The sequence below is a fragment of the Euleptes europaea genome, chromosome 5 (genome assembly GCF_029931775.1).
Source record: "Euleptes europaea isolate rEulEur1 chromosome 5, rEulEur1.hap1, whole genome shotgun sequence".
Classification (NCBI taxonomy): Eukaryota; Metazoa; Chordata; class Lepidosauria; order Squamata; family Sphaerodactylidae; genus Euleptes; species Euleptes europaea.
The window spans coordinates 80,386,603-80,406,639 of NC_079316.1; the positions used below are offsets into that span (position 1 = coordinate 80,386,603).

At 41.7% G+C, this 20,037-nt stretch overlaps 1 protein-coding gene across 2 annotated transcripts in view; it reads right to left on the bottom strand.

Annotated features, from left to right (window-relative positions):
• IDE (insulin degrading enzyme) overlaps nucleotides 1-20,037 on the bottom strand; it is a 90,749-nt gene that overhangs the window by 64,940 nt on the left and 5,772 nt on the right. For both annotated transcript variants that reach the window (XM_056849649.1, XM_056849648.1), the window contains exons 2-5: nucleotides 6,715-6,899; nucleotides 5,527-5,734; nucleotides 4,153-4,322; nucleotides 629-751 (exon numbers count right to left, since the gene is read on the bottom strand). In XM_056849649.1, the coding sequence (XP_056705627.1) occupies nucleotides 629-751; nucleotides 4,153-4,322; nucleotides 5,527-5,734; nucleotides 6,715-6,874 (661 nt within the window). In that variant the 5' untranslated portion in view covers nucleotides 6,875-6,899. The remainder of the gene's footprint in view (nucleotides 1-628; nucleotides 752-4,152; nucleotides 4,323-5,526; nucleotides 5,735-6,714; nucleotides 6,900-20,037) is intronic.

Genomic DNA, 20,037 nt, shown 5'->3' on the forward strand with positions numbered 1-20,037 from the left:
TAGAGATGATATTACAATAAAATTCACATTAAACAAGACCTTAATCATTCGCCAGAACTAAAACCACATTCAAAATGTTTATTGCTGAAAATTATATATTAGTTTAGCACACTGCCATGTTTACTCCCGCATAAAAGTGCTTCCAATTGTAAAAGGAAAACAGTAAAAGATTTGCATAGCAATTAAAAGAAACTTTAAAAACCCCCAATAAGAATAGTATCAGGAAAAGTTCGTCCACCATCTGGGATACACTGGATCGCTTCTATGTGCGCACAGGCAAGGCAGTTGCCAATTTTTCCTTTCAGGACTCATGCCCCATATGCAATATCATGGGGCGGAGGATCCCTTGGAGGAAGGAGCTTTTTGAGGCATGTAGGACTGCTGCTGGAAGGGAAAGGCCTGTAAAGCACCTGTGAGGAACATTACCTGCGGATCCCAGTTTTTCTATTGTAATATATTCTTACCCAGATGGAAGGTACTCATGAAAGCATGTTTATTCCGTTATCCCTTTTTGTGGTTCAATCTTAGAAAATCTCGAACCATTAACTTCATGCCATTAACTACAGAATAAGTTCCAATAGATTTCTATTTTTTAAACCTACCCCCATAAACAGTTTAGCGTTCTTACCTCGTCCTAGAACACAGACAGCCATTAAATTTGACGAATAATATGTGGAGTGAAACTTCAACAGCTCTTGTCTGACATCTACCCCTTCTTGGTTTGGTCTCGTTTCCAAAGTGAACTTGTTTCCTATAATGCAAGTCAGTCGGTCAAGTCTAAGGCATTTTAAGTCATGCAGTCAAAAAGGAAAAGGGAGAGAAGGCAGTACGAGCTTTCCTAAAAGGTGATAATCCCTGCAATCACAACAGAGGCGTGGATCCAGTTTAACATAAAAACATAAGAAAGGCCATGCTGGATCAGACCAAGGCCCATCAAGTCCAGCAGTCTGTTCACACAGCGGCCAACCAGGTGCCTCTAGGGAGCCCCCAAACAAGATGACTGCAGCATTGTCCTGCCTGTCTTCCACAGCACCTAATATAATAGGCATGCTCCTCTGATCCTGGAGAGAATAGGTATGCATCATGACTAGTATCCATTTTTACTAGTAGCCATGAATAGCCCTCTCCTCCATGAACATGTTCACTCCCCTCTTAAAACCTTCCAAGTTGGCAGCCATCACCACATCCTGGGGCAGGGAGTTCCACAATTTAACTATGAATTGTGTGAAGGAATACTTCCTTTTATCTGTTTTGAATCTCTTACTCTCTAGCTCCAGCAGACGACCCCACGTTCTAGTATTGAGAGGGATAAAAGCTTCTCCCTGTCCACCCTCTCCATACCATGCATAATTTTTTAGACCTCTATCATGTCTCCCCTTAACTTGTGGCCAGGCTTGGGGAAGGGAACCCCCTGGCCTCCCCTCCTCAGCTGCAACCTGCCTTATTTCCACCCCCACGTCCTGCCTCCTCAGGGGTCAGCAAACCCCTGTATACAGTGGGGAGGGGAGACAGTGAGAGTGGGGAACCTGTGGAAATTGGACCCTCCGCCCCACCAGCAGAAGTGCCTTCCGTGAGTGGAAAACACAGATAGGATCCAAGCCAGAGGCTACAAGATGTCAGTCTTCAGTCGGATCACAGAATCAAGACGAGAAACGTTCCCGGGTACATGCTGTTCTTATTAGTATCCCTATCAGATGAAGTCATGCTCCTGTCATTTATGTATTTATTCAAGTGGCTGTTTTATAACTTCAGCAAGACCATCTGTGGCTCAGCTGAGGTGCTTGGAGAACGTTGACATCTGGAAGTGTGCAAAACACTGGCTCTCAAAGGACTGCCTGTGCGAGGAAACCTATTTTGAGTCTTATGGAGAATGCCCATGTTATGAACAGCAGGAGTTAGACAGGCTGTAGGCAGGAGTTCCGACTGCCAAAACAAAACACAGTCGAGTGAATCGGGAAGTTGTGGGAAAGGATAGTGCAGAAACAGATGGTGGGGAGGGGATGGAGGGGGAATAGGAGACTACTCTCTTGTAGATTCTACTCTAGCAGTCAATTAGCACTATCAGACTGGGGCCAAGGAAAAGGAAACTCCCACAGCTCAATTCATAAGATGTAACATTATTATATGAATACAGCAATATCAATTTCTAAGACATTTGACTTCTCAAGGTTTAAAACATGCCATATGATGCTAAAGAAATTCACACTGCAATCCTAAAATCTACTTCCAGGGTATAGTGGGAATTACTTCTGAGTAAACATTATAGGATTGCATGGCACATGGGCAAGCTGATCAGAGTCTGAGTCTTGTCATGATTACTACTGCTGAAAATACTTTTGTGTTTTTCTAGCAGTGAAAAAAACACAAATCAAGGCTAGAATTTCAGGTTTCATGATGCTGACGTGAAACACCTGCGCCACGCAAAACATTTCAAGTCAGCAGAACGCAGTCATGAAGTTGGCTTCAGGCAAGAAACCATAACATGAATGAGGTGATGGGCAGATGACGTCATGAAAGAATGAGAACAGGAGTGTTCAGAATGATCAACTCACGTCACCAACAGTAGCAACAAAAACAGGGAAGCACAAGCAACCTGGATAACAGTACTGCTCAGTTATTTGGAAATGTAGAAAATTGTCAGGCCTTCATGGGAGCGCCAAGCTATCACTGTAGCATCCTATCACCCAAAATGCAAGTATCCGGTGTCACTGCTTTTCAATGAAAGGGGCAGTTTTATTTTTAAAACCCTAACATCTACATTTGAAAATAAAAGGAACTTTCAAAACAGCACTTGAGGACAGAATGTGTTCAGTTCTAGCGTATTCCTAATGTACATCAGGGTTCTCATCCAACTGATTTCTGCCTCCATTCTCATTCCCACAGCCCTGCTGATTCCATCTGGAAAACGCAATTGTGCGGTTCAGCAGGGTGTGGGTCACTGTAGGGAAGACAGGCAGAAGAAAGACGCCTCCAGAGCATGCACACAACTGTTACTGCATACACGAAGGACAAGCTGAACTGCAATGTTTCCTACAGCCCTGCTTCCAGTTACTCAAGGATAAAGCCACTGACATCAACGGCTCTAACTACATGTAAATAGTGCGAATGAAAGTTGCCGCTGTCTGCTCTAAAATGCTGACGGCCATTGTCCCTTATGGTCGTTTCATAAGGAACAATTTGAAGCAGTTCTACACAGTAGTCAGTCTAATATTATTATAAAGTGGCCATAGGATGGCAGTCATGATCACTTTGGCTACTCAGCGAGAGAGAGAGAGCAACAAATATAAACGTCAGCTAAAAAAGGGGAAGCCAACTTCTGCTGAATTAAATCTACCAAAACCTTGGCGAACTTGAAATTGTTTTAAATGAAGAGCAGTTCAGATAGTTGTTAAGCAAACAGAAAAATAGGCTTCTAATACCACCAACTATCCAGTATTAAAAGGTAAAGGTAATCCCCTGTGCAAGCACCAAGTCATTCCTGACCCATGGGATGACGTCACATCCCGACGTTTATTAGGCAGACTATATTTACGGGGTAGTTTGCCACTGCCTTCCTCAGTCATCTACGCTTTACCCCCAGCAAGCTGAGTATAGTCATTTTACCGATCTCAGAATCGGTAGAAGGCTGAGTCAACTTTGAGCCAGCTACCTGAAACCGACTTCCGTCGGGATCAAACTCAGATCATGAGCAGAGCTTGGACTGAAGTGCTGCAGCTTACCACTTTGCACTACGGGGATCTTTTCCAGTATTATATCCCTGTATTTGGGTTCAATTATGGCTTTTACTTGCCTTATTTGATTTAAACAGCTTAGCTTGCACTCCTAACTGTTAAATTAACGTTTCGACTGAATAGATCAAAATGCACGTCATCCCCTTTCAATTTATGCGACATATTCTCAGTTACCTTCAAAGGTGAATCATGTGTGGTAATTATCATAACAGTAAAGGCTGTATCAAATAAATGCCACACTTCCCGCTACTTTTCAATCCTTATTTTGACAAGTTCCCTTTTTTGTTTATTTGATGCAAACAATGTGCTGAAGCAAGACATTTCTAAGGTTGAAGGGGAAAAATATCTGGTTCAGTCTCTTCCCTCCCCATCCAAGGCAGAGCATGAGTAGGTTGGCAGAAAACTATGCACTCTCACACACCTGTTCCAAATTTGCTGAAGGGGTGATTGGGATTTCCAGTAGCCTTCTCCAGTTGAAAGAGTCTCCAGGCATCATTCATTAAATTCTTCTCATGCTCAGAATCAACAGCGTTTACTTCTCGGTCTTTGCAGCTTTCATCAAAGAGAGGGCATAGGAAAAACTGTGCAAACCTGTGTGAAAGGTAGATGTTTTCCGCATCAGCGCACTGAACACATAATTGCAGTTTTTAAAAGCTAGATAACCGAAATACAAATTTAACAATGTGGAAGAGTGCATCTCTTTTTGTTACTCAGCTAGGATGAACCTTAGGTTCTGAATGTTCTGGGAGAATGCCCAATTTTATATTAGGCTCTTGCCTGCCCTGAGCACCAGCACTGAGAAGAACAGCAGCTGGTCCGGTTCAACGGGTGCGCTGGGCTTCTGACAAGGCAGGCTATATACTACCACATACTGAGTGGGTGTATGCGACTAGATTCTTATTACCCCAGCTCTTCTTCTTTCCTATTTCTATGTAGATGTCTCTTAGGGATGCCTAGTTCTATGCAGATCTCTCTTAGGGACCATGGTTTGTGAAATATCAACTGCTGGGAAACCTCCTACAGATACGGCTTTGGAACTCTTCCAGAAGCTAATTTTAATCTGTTAAGGGATCCTTGTACTTTCGTAGGACTTGGCCATGATCCAACAAGTCCCATCCTAAGCCTTGATCTTGAAAGGCTTTTTTATTGAACCTTCCATTAACTAGGTTTTTACCTTCCCTTTTGAGTTTTAAATGGTTAGGTGAGTCTTATAAACTGGAAGCTGCACCCTTAACCAGAGCCAAGAGATTGTTTGGTACGTTTGTAGCCAACTCAGAAGTTCAGTGGGACTTGTTTAATGGCAAATATTCTTTAAAGAAATGTAGCTTAAGCATGAATACGCCCCTCTTTCTCCAAAATACAAGCATGTCCAATGCACAGAAGAGCCTTTACAGAGCCAGTTGATAAATACACAGTACACAGAGAGCATAAGCAGAACGTATTTATGCAACATTCCTATGTAAGTAACATTTTTATAGCTTGGTAAGCAAGCAGTAGAATATTAAATAAAACATTAATTCTTTTAATACACACTATACTATGGACAAACAAAAACATGAACACTGAAAATATATTTCTTATGCGGAGGCGAATTCCATAAAAACCTGTCAATTTACTGGTATAACTAAGATGTTAAAGTTTTTTCAGTCATAGTCTGTACCACTTTATTAATTTCAATATCATGAGCAAAACATACTATGAAACAGTGCTGCTGTGTTTCATACAACTTGATGTCATTGGTGAGTGCCAAAAGCCAACAAGAATACTTCCTGGAATAATTTGTAGATATGCTTACCTGTCCAGGGCTCCTTCCAGATGTTCGTGGGACACATCAAAGTAATAGTTGGTGTGTTCTCCGCTGGTAAAAGCATTTGAACTCCCTGCGTGCTCACTAAGAAACTGGCTGTACTCATTTTCTTTGGGGTACTTTTTTGTTCCCAAGAACAGCATATGTTCACAAAAGTGACTTAATCCCGCAATATTAGGTGGATCTGACAGTGACCCTTATGGAGGAAAAAATGGAACAGGTCATCATACAACATGTACATTTTTGAAGAGGCTCAGTTTCTGAATGTTTCGTGAAACTAGATTAAATGCAATGAATGTATGATCCGATACTAAAATTTAGCTTAAAAGGTAGCAGCATAATGCAATCAAACCAACTTTGGATATTTGAAATCTGCCAGTATTTAGCAAAGCTCTTTTTGCCTTTGCAGTTGGGCTATGCTGGCACTTGTTGGTATGCCACTATTTCTACATAAACCTATACTGGTGGATCATAAATAAAGATAATGAATAGAAGTGGATGGCGTGTTGCTTTTAGAGGGAGAGTTAATCCAAAGGAAAGAAGTCTAATACAGCAGGATCCACATATTGAGCATAGCTAGACCATTTAGAAAGGAAATCCATGTATACTCTTACTATGCAAATACACCAACTTCAGGCCTGCTCTTGGACTACCACAAAATTAGACAGAGTTAGCTCCTCCCAATTTTTCATGTGGTATTTCAAATTCCATTAATAGCTCTCTCTTGTATTATACTGTTTTCTTGCATATAAAATATAAAAGAAAACATTAAAACGCCGAAGCTGCAATCCTGCACTCAGGGTATATAACTTAAGTCAGGGGAATTCTGACATAGAGTGGTGAGCGCAAAAGCAAAATGGCCACCATGGTCATAGCAAGCATCTAGATTGCTGTAATCTGAGTGACAGCCAGATGACAGCTGTTGTCACATGACTGCTCATGACTTAGCAGTAAAGCTGGACTGAACTGGATTAAGCAGGATGAGATCTGACCACTGGGTGGCTAACTGTTGATTGGCTGCTGGACAGGGCCAGAAATGTATATATGTTGTACAGAACTTGTATAGGTGTGGTGTGTGGATTATTGATGGCTAAGCGGTGTGGGAGAAAGGTAGGGTGTAAATACTTAAAACAAATGATTAAAACAAATGATTAAAGCAAATGATTGCTCAAATACCTATGTGTACGTCAAGTGCAGCTGAAGACTTGTCTGTAGTGGGGTCACTGATAAGCACTGCCTTGATGCCATTTGCAAGTTCTAGCCCACGATACTCTCGTTTATCCTCAGGTGATTTGATAATCTCAGTTGCTATTCTTTTGATAGCTGGATCATTCATTTTGTCTGGCGTCTGTTGCTGAAGTCTAGAAGAAAAAAGTCAAAATTAAAACTCAAACCCCACCCAAACAACCTAAGACTGTGGAAAAGGACCAAATCAGTTAACATAGGAGTCTGAGGTTTTTGAGTAGAAAGGTTGAATACACAACAGAGTAGAAGCTGATGCCTTAAGTAATAATCCCTAGCAGGATCATTTTCCAAGGTAATTCAGACTCTTCCTGGTTTCTCCCTGCTAGTCTTTTAAGGAATTCTTATACCCCACCCAAAGAGGAGGCAAAACATTTGGGCACAAGAGGGAACTAAGACTTTGGGATCCCATTTTTCTTGTTTCTAAAGTGTCAAAATCATTTTACTCCCAAGTCATGGACAACCGTTTACTAAAAGAGGCGGCAAGTGGCTAGTTACAACAACCTAAGACAGAAACTGGGAAACACTAACCATTCTAAAAATCCAACTCTATAATGTCCAGATACAAAATACATTGCCTATAGTTCAACACCGAGTAAACCATGCTTAAGTCTATTGAAGTCATGGATCCGTAAAGCTATGCTGCCTTGCAGACAATGAAGTTAAAAGGAATCTTTCCTAGAGAAGCAATGCTAGAGATGATGGGCTGGATCCTTACTAATTCTTCCACTAACAGAAGGGGAGGTGTAATTTCCACCGATCTCCCCTTTCTGCTGCAGACCACGAATTTGCCCTTCATGTCGTTCTTAAAAGACCCTTGTCCCTCAGCAGAAGCATTTTGGAGAGATTAGTGGCCTGCAGCGCGAGGTGGGGAGGCAACTGCAGGGAAGTTCTGTTCTGCTGTTGGAAGAACCTTCTGTTAGTGGAAAGCTTAATCTGGATCCAACCCAATATCTTCCTCAAATGGAACTCTGATTATCAGGACTGTTTGCCCTTCAGTCCTTGGGTAGTGCTGCTCAGTTCGGCTTCCACTAACTTTTTACCTTGTATAATGCCTAACATTAGTCTAGGACTAATAATAAGGAAAGAACTTCAATGTTCCCTTTTTCTCCCTGTCTTACAAAGGACCTGTTTGTTTAATTTAGTGCTGAAGAGACATGAATATAAAAAAGCAGCAGTTAATCAGACAACAGGAGTAGAGCTGCTTCGAAATTTTCAGAAACTGTTTTTCCCCTGTATTTTGGGGGGAAATTGACATTTGGGGGGAAATTCAAATATATGCTACTGTTCTATCAAACCAGTAGTAAGCTGCAGTACTGCAGTCCAAGCTCTGCTCACGACCTGAGTTCGATCCCAACAGAAGTAAGTTTCAGAAGCCGGCTCAAGGTTGACTCAGCCTTCCATCCTTCCGAGGTCGGTAAAATGAGTACCCAACTTGCTGGGGGTAAAGGGAAGATGACTGGGGAAGCACTGGCAAACCACCCCGTCTGCCTAGTAAACAAAGTCTGACTAGTAAACATCAGGATGTGACGTCACCCCATGGGTCAGGAATGACTTGGTGCTTGCACAGGGGACTTTTACCTACCTTTAACATAAAATGCATCATTTATAACTTACTTAGCATATAACATTGCAATATTTGACATATTTATGGAATTTAAAAGTTATAAATGCCTTAGTTTTGTACAAGAAAAACTGCAAATATATGCAATACTTGACAGAAAACTGCAAGCTGATGCACCCTATGCTATCTAAGCACATTTTTGCTATCTGGTTAGAGACAGCTCAGTTCTCAGTTTGAGTTTTTCTCTGAGGCTTTGGTGCAGTTTCTGCCCCAACTCCTTCTGGTCCTTTTTTCCAACCTGCAAGGTAGGGCAAAAGCTACTTTTTTATTCAACCTGTGGGTATATGGGTCATGGTGGTTTGAGGGAGTGGTGAAAAGGTCAATTACAAGTCAGGTCAAAAGGGCTACAGAAGGTACGTGACAGCTGAAAAGCACTGAAAGCCCTGCAAGCTCCCCTTAGGAGCTTAGAAGATTAGGTATCTTTCTAGGTGCAGAAATGCATATTGGGTTTAAGAGCTGTATATGTCTACAGCAGGGTTTGGGAGGGGAGGGACTTCAATGCCATAGAGTCCAATGGCCAAAGTGGCCATTTCCTCCAGGGGAACTGAGCTCTATTGGCTGGAGATCAGTTGTAATAGCAGGAGATCTCCAGTTAGTACCTGGAGGTTGGCAACCTTATACCTAGTCCTGACTATTCACTTCTATATGGAAGACAGGAACAAAATACTCTGCACAGGACAAATTCTAGGCCTGGCCTTGGCCAAAATCTTCTCCTCAGCTACTGTTATGTACAAACTTGATTTTCTCTTACATAAATCTTTCTCTGGAACAACAGCGGAGCTTCTTCAACTGACCAACTAAAATGCTTCAATGCACTTTCCTTCTATTTTCCTAGACTATTTTAGCCTCTTTCATACAAATTTCTTGTACTTTCTTGTAAACTAAAGTGCTGAATGACTTGTTTCCAGTGCCCATTTACTTCCTGGCAGGGTAAATACTTTTAGCTAAGTAGAAAAGGCCCTGACCTGGATGGCCCAAGCTAGCCTGATCTCGTCAGATCTCAGAAGCTAAGCAGGGTCAGCCCTGGTTAGTATTTGGATGGAAGACCACCAAGGAAGGCACTGGTAAACCACCTCTGTTAGTCTCTTGCCATGAAAACCCCCAAAAGAGGTCGCCATAAGTCGGCTGCGACTTGACGGCACTTTACACACACAAGTAGAAAAGACTACAAAAAACAAGTGGAACAGAACATTATTACATTATATGCCTGGTCCAAATATGTCAATATAAAATATGCCAACAATGTTCTAGTAACACCCTAGTAGTAACAATGCTCTAGTAAAGCAACATTAAAAGGAAAGGAATATCAAAGTATATCAGCATGTCATTCTGTGATATTTGCTCAAAAAGAACAGGGAAGAGAAAAGACGAGCAAAACAAGGATGCAGAAGAAGCATCAAGTGCCAGGAATCTGGGTATGTTCCTGCCTTGTTACGTTTCTGGGCTAAAATCAGGCGTTATCAAATTAAAACCACACACTTAACATTATATTCCACCTCTGCAATTCCCCACCCCAAATAGCTAATAATTGTTTGTTTGTAACAAGGTGAAAAATAACTTTTGACCTGTACCTGCTATATAGTGCCCCAATTCTATAATAAAACCTACAGAAGAATCTTTGAGAAGGATCCACCCATATAGAACAGGACTACATTTTTAAACACTGAATTTCTTTAGGTTTTTTTTTTTTTAATAGTATAAATATTTTTTACACTCTTCAATTAGCCATCTGCTAAAAGTTACAGGAAATCATTGCTGTTTATTAACACTTTCAATTGTCTTAACTCCCATCTGCTAAATATTCCTCATTGACCTTTTATGTCAACCTGTATAACTTCAGCCAATGTACATGGTACAAAGCACAGATGTAACCGTGCTAACCTATCATTTGAGGCAGAAGTCAGCATGGGAGAGTTGAGAGAAAAAATTGGCAGCTCAAAGATAGCAAGCCAATGAGTAGTGCTATACACTAATAGCCCAGAATAGTAGTGTATACACTATACACTAATAGTCAAGCCACTAAAATTGGAAATCTGCAATATCAAATACTGCCACAGTTACACAAAAAATTAACACTTTACTAGGGCAGGTACCAATATAAAACAAGCAACAGGAAATAAATCATATGATAAAGGTCTGAAAAGCAGTATGACTATTATTCGCTATACTGTGCAAGTATCTGGTGCAAACAGCAGCTGGTATTATTTATTTAGTTCGGTCATTTTTGTTCAGTTATTGCTTTCTTAACAAACCAGTGCAAGAGCAGTGTACAATTTGACCCCCACTCCACCAGCACCCCATACAAAATTCACAAAACCACAACCAGCAACAGCAACTCAGAATTTTGCAGAGACCATGAAGCTGTATGGACACTTAAGACCATAGACCTCTATGTCTTAATTCAAACTGAAGATGCTGTGAAAAAGAAAGGGGTTTAACCCAGGCTGAAAGGCCTGAAAAGGCTTAACTTTTGATTTAAAAATAAGGCAATCCGCTATGGGGGGAATGGGGGTGGAGAAAAATCCCTCCCACTGGTCCCAGACAATCTAACCCTAACTGTGATGGCACATCTATGAAAACCACCTTGTATGGACCTCAACGCTCAGGCAAGTTGACATGGCTGCAGGCAGTCCTTCAGATCCCCTGAAACCAAACCAGGACTTTTGAAAGTTAACACCAGCACCTTAAAGCGAGCTTGGAAACAAATGAAGCTTCATTTACATCGTCTTCCCTTATCCAGTCCTCCGCTATCCTCAGGCTTAGTACTTCTACCACCTCCCTGGATTTTACCGGAAAGGAGAGTGTGTGGTCAAAATATTGGAGACAGCATACCCCAAATTCCTGGGTGATTTCTCTCAGCAGTTTTATGTAGATGTTAAAAAGCATGGGGAACAAGCTCAAACCTTGGGTTACCCCACAGACCAACTGCCACGGGGGGGGGGGGGGAGGAAAGAGGAAGAGGAAAAGAAAGAAAAAGAGGAAGAAGAAGAGGAAAAGCTGGTTTTTATATGCCAATTTTCTCTCTTTTAAGGAGAATCAAACCAGCTGGTTGCAGTCTTACCCCTCTTCCCTCATCGAGCCAGGTTTCAGTAATATAAACCTAATAGGCTGTTCTTCCAGGATCAACTTGTGGGTTATAATTGTTCTATTGGTTATCAACCTGGCATTCAACAGATGTGTGCCTTTGTTTGGAGAGCCAGCGTGGTATAGAGGTTAGGAGCAGTGGACTCTGATCTGGAGAACCGGGTTTGATTCCCCACTCCTCCACATGAACGGCAGACTCTAATCTGGTGAACTGGGTTGGTTTTCTACATGAAGTCTGCTGGGTGACCTTGGGCTAGTCACAGTTCTCTCAGGACTCTCAGCCCCACCTACCTCACAAGATGTCTGTTGTGGGGAAGGGAAGGTGTTTGTAAGCTGGTTTCGTTCTTCTTAAAAGGTGGAGAAAGTTGGCATATAAAAACCAACTCTTCTTTTGTGATCTAGGGATCAAATGGGAATCTTGTAGAGGTGTCAACTACCCAGCCAATTTTCTGGCTAAATTGATGCAGATGATCTTGCAACTTTTGTTGCAAACTCCCAAATTTGTGGTGCGGGAAGAATCCAGTGTTCATGCGGGGGCCAACTAGGCAAGCATACCCAAAACTTCACGACCTGTTGACAATAATGAAGCTGGGTTTTTGTTTTGTTTTTTGAATCACAAGTAAAGGGTGATACTTGGGAGTTCCTCTGTGCTGGCCAGAATATTAGGGAACTGATCACTGGAGGCACTGAAATGAGACAATTGACATAATCTGATCAAGATAACATGGACACGGCTGACCAGTTCTGCTGCTGTCGGCTAATTACAGCAGCCTGCCCATGAAATCTGAATGCCTTGGAGGATTTATGAAGTGAAATTAGAGATGGTTCTGCTGATACCCTGCCTGGAACTGGCAGCTCTTCAGAACTACTTGCAAAAGCATTTTATAGCACCATCTTCCCCTGGTCTTAGAGAATTCTAGTTGCTGGGTTTCGTGAGGAATTTGGGTATATAAAATGAATTTGGAGATAAGTTGAGTATGTGGCAGAAAACTCATGTGATGGTGGCAACAAAGAAATCTTTTTACTGTGTTACCATTGCATCCAGTGGAGTTATTTCTGATGGAGCATTTGCCCTGAAATAGAGGCATCGGAGAAAAAGACTTTAACTCATCATTCACTGTAGAAACTGCTTAGATCCAATCCAGCTTGGACACCAACACAGCTAACATAGCTACTATTCCAGAAGTGGTGGAGCCAGCCATTTGTCATAGACAGATCGATCCAGATTTTCCTTGAGGATGTAGGTAAAGTAACTGAAACTTAGCGCAAGACTCCTGAGCGGCTTGGTGCCCCAGTGCAGCAAGTTGAAAGTGTAATTTGCTCAAAACCCTATGAAACTGCTCCATTCAGTTTTACAGGGCTACGCCACCCTTTTTGCAGGCGCAAGTTTGCACTGGCAAAACGGGGCATTCCTGAGGCAAAAGGGCTCAGGGAGCTGACTAACGTCAGCCCTGCTCCAAGACCACCCCTTGGCACCGGCCCTTGCGCTGGAGAATCACTGCTGCATGGCTCCCCAGCACCGGCGTAAGCGGCGCTGCACAGGTGTTCGTGCCATTTTAGCCAGCACAAGTGGCAAATAACGCCAGCGCAAGGGTCACACTGGCTCCTACGGCTATTCAGCCCCCCCTTCAGGATTGCTCTGTAAGTGATTTAAATAAATAGTGTCATTATGAAAGTTCCTTTGAGCTCAGAAAAAGTGATCCACAAATGTCATACGCACCAGCACAAAAATCGAGCTAGAAGGCAAAAATAAAGTAGGAAGGGTCCAAGTGCGGGGGGGGGGGTGGGGGGAAAGAGATTAGCAACCTTCTCTCAATCGGATAGCAACTACAGTATTCCCCTAGCGGCTTGAGATCATCTAAAAATAAATCTGTGGGCTTTGTCCAATCATACTGCAGCGAAGAGTCTGCGTAACAAATACTGCATTGGCTGAATGGCCTCTGAATGCTGACACTATGAAGTTTGGCCAAAGCACTGCACTGAAACTGTTGTTATTTACCTCTCAACCTACATTAAATATAATTCCTAAATACAAAGTATTGCAGACTGTAATGAACAGCAGTAAACTACAGCATGCCATATTGCTCTGCTGATTGAAGAACTCAAACGGATTGTCAGATTTCGGTACTTAACAAAATTCTTTGTTTCCAGTGGGAAATCACCAGCTCTCTGTTTACCATCGGATGGAAATCAGGATGGTATAACTTCTCACCTTTTCTACAATGAAGACAGTATTCAGAGCTTCGGGGAATTTATGAAAATGTACTACTTGCTGGTAAAAGCATGAGATTAAACCCGATTCTATTCCCTAACATGGCTTTTGATCTATCCTTTCCTCCTCACCTTCACTATTGCCCTTGAAAACTATGCTTACGGACAGAGAGTGAAGAAGAGGGCCGAGAATGCGACATCTTCCTTAAAACAACAGTAACAATAGCTGTTAGCCAATAACAACCAGTTTCTTTTCATCACTGAGACTGATCTATATAGTACATTCTTATCAATACATCTGTTAAAGTTACATAAATGTATTCAGTCACATTTTATTCATTCATTCATTCCATTTATGCCCTCCAAGGAGTTCCGGGTGATGTACTTCAGTGATGTTATCCCAACACAACAATCCTTTGAGACAGATTAGGCCAAGGGAATGTGTGTGACTGGCCCAAATGAGCTTTACGGCCCTGCTGGGGTTACCAACTCAGAGCTAAGCCTAACACTCCAGTCAATCATTACACCACACTGGCTGTCATTTAAATACTATTCACAGAGATATGACACAGAGGTTCCCTGTACTCAAAAACATTTCGCTTGCTCATCCCACACAGGGGCAAAATCAGACTTTGCCCGAGGCTGCAAAATCACTCATGTCTTCTGACATTTAAGAGACTCTGTAATTTGGGAATTAGGGTTGTCCAGTGTATTAAATCGAGTGCCTGTAAGTCACAGACCATACCTAGTAATCAATATCACCTCATAAACAAAAATGAACAGTCTGACTATGAATTACGAACTGGAACTGCTTGAAACCTTTAATTTTTGCAAGCTTTTTCTAAGTATACAAAATAAAGCATCAACAAACTAAACCATAAAAATCATCTCTATAATTCGTGAACCCTAGTCATAAATATAAAATACCTGGAATTACCCATTAGAAATGTCTTCCAAAACTTCTAAATGAAAGACTATATTATTTTTATTTTAGTCATAAAGCTTTCTTTTAATTTACAACTTCTTTCTGCACTGCGTTAGACCCATGATTCTTACACTAGTTCAAAATATTACAAAGAGGTGGGGTAGGCAAATTACTCACTGCAGGTAAATCTGTGTCTCTTTTTGAATGCTACGGAAAAAGCACCCACATTTCTGTCATCCCCGCTTGTACATAACTTACGATCAGATTTTCAGTGTGAGAAGGTTTTCCTGGCAGAGGCTTTGTCTTTTAAAATGTGTATGACAGGCGGAGATTAAATAAGTGCTTGTTTTCTCACTGAGTGATAATTCCAGAGGGGTAGTCTGCCATGGAACCTTGTTGGGTGACCTTGGGTCAGTCACTCCCCTGCAGACGCACCTTACTGGGTCATTGCAAGGATAAAATGGAGGAGATGAGAACAGTATGAGGCACATTGGGTCCCCACTGAGGAGAAGAGTGGGGTATAACTAAAGTAAATACATACACTTTTTATTCTGTTGTAAACTTTCATGATCCATTTCATTAGATGCACACAGTAAGCCTTCACTATATATGCATATGAAGAAAAAACACTGTAAAGGTTAAGGGACCATGAAATTCAAGGAGTATGGGTATGACATAATTAAGTAAAATTCAAATATAGTTAAGGCAAGTCCAGAGACAATTCATAATGGCAGTAATTGGTGATAACCAGCTTAGCAAAACAAGGACAATTACATTAACTCTTGTAATGACTAATGAATCCCAGGCTCTCATTAAGTCCTCAGAAGATGGTATCAAGCTGCTTGATGAATTCAGTTCAGCAGTTTCACATTAGAGTCTTCATTTTAAGCTCTTTTGCTGAAGATTGGCAAATCAGCAAGTGTGTCCTGGGAAACTGAAATGTCCTCTCAGTGGTTTCCAAATACTGCCATTAATGTCAGATTTGTGCGCATTTGTGATTTCATGTAGGAGCTTACTTATCTGTCCTATGAAAGTAGCAGAAGAGTACTGACAAGCATTGATCACACTGAAAGATGAACATGATGAGCCCATGATGATATGGATGATGTTATTAGGTCCTGGCTCAAACGCTAATCTTGCTTGCATAACTATATAGCTATCGTGAACAAATGAAGTCTTGTTTAAGCCAATATAGTCTTGCTGCTTGCATAAAAGCCAACTAAGGTTCAGTCAAGACTCAACCCATATAACACAAGGGTTGGATGAGTAGAACAAACAACCTTCCTGAGTTGAGATCATGGGTTCTCGAACTTGGGCTATACTTGGATTTGATTTTCAGCTAGCTTATTTGGACATGTTCAACCTCGTCCTAGAAAACCAAACTAGATTTTCATGTTTAATCTGAACTGAGCCCATAAACTATCCTCAGTCCATCTCCCAACTCAAGACTAAGCCAATTCAAATAAAGTACACACCTACATGTCAAAATATAAACACACATTCTTGTTTAGGGTGGCATCTAATAGTTCCTCTGAAAACATATTATACTGTCATGCAATACTCTGTGTAATCTTATATTTATCAACATTTAAACTCTCACCAGCGACCCTAATAATGAGATCAGCTAATTTACAGTACAGTGAAAACAAGCACTTGCAAGTGACTTTTCTTCCATTTCTGTCTTTAACCTCTTATATAGGGAGAAGAGCTACTTTCATGCCAGATATTCATAATAACACGCATCATAAACGTCACAGAGAAATCCATGTCATGGGCTTTACACAATGGCCTCTACACAATGTGCTGAGCCCTTGCAAACTGCCCAGAAGCTTCATTTCCTCCAAATTCTAGCAGCCGGGCTGTTGTTAGGAGCTGAATACATGGATCACATCACCACTGTGCTGAAAGATCTTTGCTGACTGCCTGTCTGTTTTCAGTGCTGGTTCTTACCTATAAGGCTGTAAATAGCTTGGGGTTGGGGGTACGGAAGGATTGTTTCCTGCTGTTCTGGCTACCCTGCCCATTAAGAACTGCCTCCCAAGCTGTGCTCTGTGTGCCCATGCTTGTAAGAGGGGAGGTGGGCCGTAGTTAGAGACCAGGCTCTTTTTTGTGGTGGCTCCTTGCCTTTGGAATGCCCTTCCTCTTGAGGCTCACATGGAGTCTGCCTTGCTGTCTTTTAAATGTCAAGCCAAAGGATGTTTTTAGGCTGTTCGATCATGATCTAATTCTGTTATTTTGAGCCCCGGGCTCGTTTTTAATATTGATAATTTTATGCTATTTTTATGCATTTATGGTATTTGTTTTTACTTGCCAGCTGCCTCAAGCATTTCTCTGGGCGGCTGACATATAAATTTTATAAATAAATAAGAGTCCTGTTATTGAGAGGCTTCAGGAAGCATCGGCACCTCTCTTCAAGTTGCATCTTACTGTGCTGGCCTACCGGAAAGGGTGCTCTTCGTTTGTGGGGCCTAGTTTCTTCCAGGTAAACTTTGGAACTAGTTGGTGAAAGCCAATTCTGCTGTTAGATCATCGTTTCAAGGAACAGTCGCAGCTGGAGCATCAGTGAAGCTGATACAAGATGCTACAGGCCACAGAGTGAACCTGAGCTCCACTGACAGGCCAAGACTCAGCAATGAACCTACACCTTCAGGAGGTGTGCAACCCCCTCCACAAAAGGCTGACTCCGTCTTCAAGCAGCTTTTTCGCTGACCCATTACCCAACTCCGAATGAATAAACCTCATCACACAGGAACAGCTTATAAGGTGGCACGCTCTGGGAATGCAAGTTCAGAGCTGTTTCCCACCCAACATTTTTTTATGGCGTGAGTTGCTCTTGCAACTAATATCTGTAAACTAACAAATGGAATGAATCATACCTGTGACTACCCGGGGGGAGGGGGGAGAAAGATACTTGTACTGCTAAAGTGATTGATAGGAACACTCATGTCATAAATATTGATCTCCAGAGGTTATAAAGTGCTTGTACAACTACTAGATATAAAAGAATCCAAACACCATCATAATAAGCAACAGTAAAAATACAAGCTTAGTAAGGACATTACTTGAAATCAGAATGTCAAATCAAACCTGAACCCCAGCTCAAAAACCGATTCAGAGAGATTGTTTTCTGTGAACCAGAACTGGACCCAAACCTAAAAAATGGAACAAAACCCTGAACAGGAAAATTTAGACTTTATTCCATTTCAGATTCAAGGCAACCTAGAGATTTTAGATTTGGGTTCAGTGACAGTTCATAGGAACCACTTTGCTCAATTAGTTTTTCTGTAGTTCAGGTTCAGTTTGATTTCCTACTTGAAATAAGCCACCTTGAGTCACGAGGAAAGACAGGATATATTTTAATAATAAATAAATACCAGTGGGGCATGGAATTCATTCACACTATCGCTCTAACAGTCCAATCCTATCCAGAGTTACTCTAGTCTAAGCCAACTGAAATGACTGGAATAACTCTCTTTAGAATTGCACTATAGGTGTGCCATTAAGAGGGACCCATAGCATAACACAGGGACAGTAGCACTCATGAAAGGTATTTGAGAGATTAAAAAATTGAAATGCTAATCCTCTCCAAAACATGTGGTAAAGTCATGGATTAGCATGATTGGAGGAGGAAGCACATAAGGGGAATGGTGATAGGAGGAGAAGGAACCTGAGCAGATGCAAGAAAAAAAATGCATGGTAATTACATTCTTTCCTACTATGTATAAGCATATTGATGTAACAATGGAGAGGATTTACACTGTCCCAAATAACTTTTGGGAGCAGGACTGAAAGGTTTCATTTACTGCAGCAAACATACAGTGCTTATTTGCACCATGATGATTCAGAGATTGCTCTCATATCAACACAAACAGAAACTTGATTCAGCCAGTCCTTTGTTGACAGTGTTCAAAGGTTTCTCTCTGGTATTGTGAATCACATCCACCAGATACAACAACGACTGTAAAATAGGCACTGCATATGATCACTGTTCTCTTGGGATGAAATAACAGGGTCAAGGACTTCCAATCTTAATAGAGGCTGCTGATTGTTTTTCAAATCACTTCAACTCGAAATTTACTCCAAAAGCGTAAATAAGAACATAAGAAAAGCTATGCTGGATCAGACCAAGGCCCATCAAGTCCAGCTGTCTGTTCACACAGTGGCCAACCAGGTGCCTCTAGGAAGCCCTCAAACAAGATGACTGCAGCAGCATCCTGCCTGTGTTCCACAGCACCTAATATAAAGGCATGCTCCTCTGATACTAGAGAGAATAGGTATACATCAGGACTAGTATCCATTTTGACTAGTAGCCATGGATAGCCCTCTCCTCCATGAACATGTCCACTCCCCCCTTAAAGCCTTCCAAGTTGGCAGCCATCACCACATCCTGGGACAGGGAGTTCTACAAATCAAACAGTCTGCAGCAAATTCAGGGATTGCTATCTTAGGATACTGACACACATAAACAAGAACTCCCTCCATCTCGGTTTACAATACTAGTTCCCCCAACAATAACATGTTCCTTCCTGCAGCTACTAAAATTATTTTCTTCCTAAGAATAGGTGTATGGAGAGAAGGCAGCATGGTATAGTCTGATCTCATCAGATCTCAGAAGCTAAGCAGGGTTGGTACTTGGAAGGGAGACCTCCAAGGAAGACATTGTAGAGGAAGGCAATGGCAAACCCTTTCGGCTTAATCACTTCCCTTGAAAGCCCCTTGCTGGGGTTGCTGTAAGTTGGCTGGGACTTTACAACACTTCACACACACAAGCATAGGTGTTGCTTCTACTTTCTTACACATGTCTTAATATTTCCCTATATGTTTCTCCCCAATCTCTCTTCTATACTGTATTGTATACTTAGATTTCTTTAGGTTTTGCAACTATATTTATTTCCCATTAGTTACGTAATCTAACATCCCAGTGACACAAGATGGAAACAGATGACCACTAACCATTAGGCCACCCCTAAAGAAGTGCCCCAGGAGCCCTGTGGCGCAGAGTGGTAAGCTGCAGTACTGCAATCAAAAGCTCTGCTCACGACCTGAGTTTGATCCCAACAGAAGTTGGTTTCAGGTAGCCGGCTCAAGGTTGACTCAGCCTTCCATCCTTCCGAGGTCGGTAAAATGAGTACCCAGCTTGCTGGGGGTAAAGGGAAGATGACTGGGGAAGGCACTGGCAAACCACACCACAAACAAAGTCTGCCTAGTAAACGTCAGGATGTGACGTCACCCCATGTGTCAGGAATGACCCAGTGCTTGCACAGGGGACCTTTATCTTTTAAAGAAGTGCCAGCATGACAGCACTGTGTAAAGAACTGGTCATCTGTAGGTTCTACCTACTTGCTAAACAGGACACTTAAATATATATATATCATAAGATAAGTTGTTTTCTGGATGGAAGCAAACAATATGT